Genomic DNA, 3,785 nt, shown 5'->3' with positions numbered 1-3,785 from the left:
TTTCTTTTCACAAAAGGAAAGAATATATATTTTATGTGGCTTTTAAAACATGGCTGGCTACACCTCGCCTTGACCAACGCTTTGCTCTCCAAACCCTTTAGACCCTGTCTGTGTCCATAGCACATTTCATACACAACACAGATCAAAAGAAAAGACCATGGAGAGAGAGAGAGAGTGTTACAGGCTAAAATATAAGATCCAAACGGTCACAGTGCAAAATTATTTGCATATTTTTACTTTGTGAATGAATTCATAATATATGCATATTTTCTCAATAATTATATCTTCTTGTCTAAACGCACTTTTCCCAATACAGGCTACTGTATTGCCAGCCAGGTTCTCTGCTCTGGGGGCTGGGCGAAGTGAGTCAGACATTATATTCTGTTTGTAGCATCAGATTTGTCGGGTAAAATACATGACAGAGCGGACTGCTAAGCCCAGGTGGGCTCGTCAAGTTTGCATGTTCTCCCTGTGCTCCCCTGGGGTTTCCTCCAGATAGGGGTGTGGCTTCCTTCACTGCTCACAACAATATAACTCGCCTGTCTCGCCAGATACACAGTATAGCCTAGTAGTGGATTGCTGGCTTCTAGTCGTGCTGAATATCACATTTAGTGGCTTTAAATCATCACTTTTTAATATCCCACAGTTACTCATTTGAACAATAAATGCTGTCTGTGACAAGTCTCTCTAATATTCAGCCCATTTCTTTTCTCTTTTTCTTCTCCATCTGTCTGTGGACAGATCAATGTCAGTGTTCATAACTGTATGTATTTTTTAAATCTTGGTCAGAGTGGGGAGAAGGAAGGGGATGAGGGGCGAAAGGGAGACTTGGTGATGGAGATTGGATGTGGGACAATATTTAATATTCTCCCTTTGTATTATTTTCCTTTTCTTTACATAGATTTTTTTTTTTTTACATTGACCGAGTCTGTCAAGGGGAAAGAAATCCCAATCAAGAAATAAAATGAAACCAGAAAAAGAGAAATGCCAACATGCTATCAATTGTCTTCCAAACTGGAGTTAGCGTTGTAATCCTGGGTGAAGTGGCTCTGCCCGCTGTTGGCAGCCGGACCAGACTTCAGGAACGTGTGTGTTTGTTTTGCCTGGCCGGGTCCCAGTCAGAACCGCACGAGCGCCGCAGGGCCCGACATCAAACGGAGCAACAGAAATCATTTAATTGCCTTTAATAGTCTTATTGAGAAAAGAGAGACAGAGACCGAAATAGAGAGTATGAAAGTGAACCCGGAGAGAGGGGAGGGGAGGGGAGGGGAGCGAGCAGACAGATGGAGAGTTTGGCTTAGCTGACCAATGAGTTGCACTCCCGTCACCCACGTATCAGTGAAATCTCTTTTAATTGGCCGATGCGATGTTAGCAGTGGTTTCCTTTGTCTTGGAAGTCTCCTCTGTAGCCCGCGGGCATCGTTGTTATTTCCATTGTTTTCCTTCTGTAGTCCCTGCCATCTTTTCTCTGGTCATTGTGGACAATATAGGAACGTACTGTAAGGGAGACTAGGGAGACTTCTGCAGACTATGACTATGATTTTCCTTTCATATGAACAATGCAGTGGCCTAGCAGGGCAGAGATAGAACACATGCAACACGTTAAAAATAGGAAATCAGTCTGGAAATAAGACGGTATCTTCCCCTCGTCCCGGGCCGGGCGGTCTGCCTTCACTCAAGCGTCTGGGTCAGATTTGTGACTATTGCTATGGTCACTCCCTTCATAAGCAAACGGTTTGCACTCAAAATGCGTTGCGACCAATCACAGAGCTCAAACCTCAAGCAGCAGCGTGTGTTATAACGGAAAACAGTCCCCCCCAGGAAATCGTGATTTGTGCGATCGCAGTAATTAATGCAAATTCAACCGCTCTCCGCAATATTTGCAGGAGCTAGCAGTTTGTCAAGATTCCCACGATTTCTCTGCAAAAACGCAACTTGCCATTTTTGCCAGTTCCCGCACATTTTACAGAAAGAAAGAAATCGCAAATTGCATTCCTTTTTTAAAAGGTTGCCATTAGTTAGTAGTTAGGGGGGGAGCATCGACATAAATAAGAGGGGGGGGAGTGGTTAAAAGAATCACAACTTTTTTCAATTTTACAGAAAAAAAATTGTGTTGCAATTTGTTGAGTAAAGCCGCTGCAAAGTCAAGCATTTTTGATCGCAACAATCACACACACACACACACACACACACACACACACACACACACACAACTCCTGGAGAGACTGTGAAATGACTGGAAATCGATGTCTGAATAACCTCCCCTCTCTCCTTTCTCCTCCCCCCCTCAGCACTATGGTCCAGTCTCCGCCTCCCCCGCTGGTACGCATCATCAACGGTTACATCACAGTGCAGCCGCCCGACCGAGTCCACAGCCACTACAACTACCACCACACACCTTCGTCATCGACCTCCTCCTCCTCCTCGTCATCTTCCTCACTGACGTTTCTCTGCACGTTGTTGACACTCCTCCGAAAGACGTGGACCGTGCTGCTCTAGGTTCTCGCCCGATGGTAGAGGACTTGTTCTACAAATTAACGAGGTGTCATAATTGGGTCTGATCACGGGATCACGAGATCTAGAAGAGATCTTAGCGGAGAGTAATGGGCACCCGGAGTTGTTGAAAGACTCTTGCGTGCTCTGCTGCAGCTGGAGCTGGTTTTATGGAATCCTAGGTCACATTGTCCATTCACAATACAACATGCATTAACATAAAAATGTCTCGTGAGGTTAAGAACATGGAATTTGAGTCTAACCAGAAGTGCCACTCTACAGTCGAAACTCCACGGATTGCTGGTGTCATCGGGGTTAAATGGCGTCAATAGAACATGAGGTCCCAATGAACATGGAGTTTTATAATAACGTGCGGCTTTGTTGGAACGCCGAGCACGAGGTTTCATGCGGTTTCGATCAGACGCTCGCGCGAAACCCGGAGCGAGCGTACAGCGTGAGAAACACGGCAAAGGCAAGCGGAGGAGTTTTTATTGGACATTATGGACCGTTACACGCTCTGATGTTGTGACCGACGGTCCATCATTCAACATCCAATGTCTCTGAGAAGGTGCCATCTCGCTGAACCGACTGTAGAGTAAATAGACATTAGTTTAGTTCAAACATTAAGGAACCGTCAAGGAATGTTAAAATACCGTCAATACTCACAACTGCATCGTTACTGTATGTCATTTGTGTGTGCGTGTTGGTGTGCGTGTGTGTGCGTGCGTGCGTGTGTGTAGGTGTGTGTGTATGTGTGCGTGTGTAGGTGTGTGTGTATGCGTTTATGACAGACTCTATCAGCTCTTAATCCCCTGCCCTCGCAAACAGAGGTTTTCTCTTCCAACCTTAATTTATTCTTCCCTTTTCAGAAGAATTTGTTTAGCGTTGCGTAATACTGTGGGGGGAAATTGTACATACTGTTTCTACATATTATAGATGTATTTTAGAAATCTAAAAAAAGAAAATTATCAAAAGATTTGTTGTTGTTGTTGTTGTTGTTGTTGTTGTTGTTTATATATATATATATAAATAGATATGCAGTATATTTTTTTGAAAAAGAAATCAGGAACTAACCACCATAGCCCGTGTCACGTGTCTCTCTGAGGTGAAATGTTTGGAAGGGAGAGATGATTGTATTGTTTATGTATCAGTGTTATCAGTGGTTTTGCTGTATGTGTTTCCTGAAAGATTTTTTTTTTTTTTTTTCACATAGAGATTATTTGTTTAATTTATTTAACTATAGTTGTAGGTCACATAAATCACTCCCAGTGTTTATTTTGCAGTCACTGTGA

General features: G+C 43.5%; 1 protein-coding gene across 1 annotated transcript in view; it reads left to right on the top strand.

Annotated features, from left to right (window-relative positions):
- Nucleotides 1-3,401, top strand: part of LOC310791554 (uncharacterized protein) — a gene marked incomplete at its 5' end in the record, with an annotated part of 28,509 nt that extends 25,108 nt beyond the window's left edge. Inside the window, one exon of the mRNA XM_083653226.1 lies at nt 2,292-3,401. Within this exon, the coding sequence (XP_083509352.1) occupies nt 2,292-2,499 (208 nt within the window). The 3' untranslated portion in view covers nt 2,500-3,401. The remainder of the gene's footprint in view (nt 1-2,291) is intronic.
- Nucleotides 3,402-3,785: the final 384 nt, after the last annotated feature.

Source organism: Poromitra crassiceps (genome assembly GCF_964638095.1).
Source record: "Poromitra crassiceps genome assembly, chromosome: 2".
In the NCBI taxonomy this organism is placed as follows: Eukaryota; Metazoa; Chordata; class Actinopteri; order Beryciformes; family Melamphaidae; genus Poromitra; species Poromitra crassiceps.
Note: the sequence above shows the minus strand (reverse complement) of the source record. Positions and strands in the feature narration are given on the sequence as shown.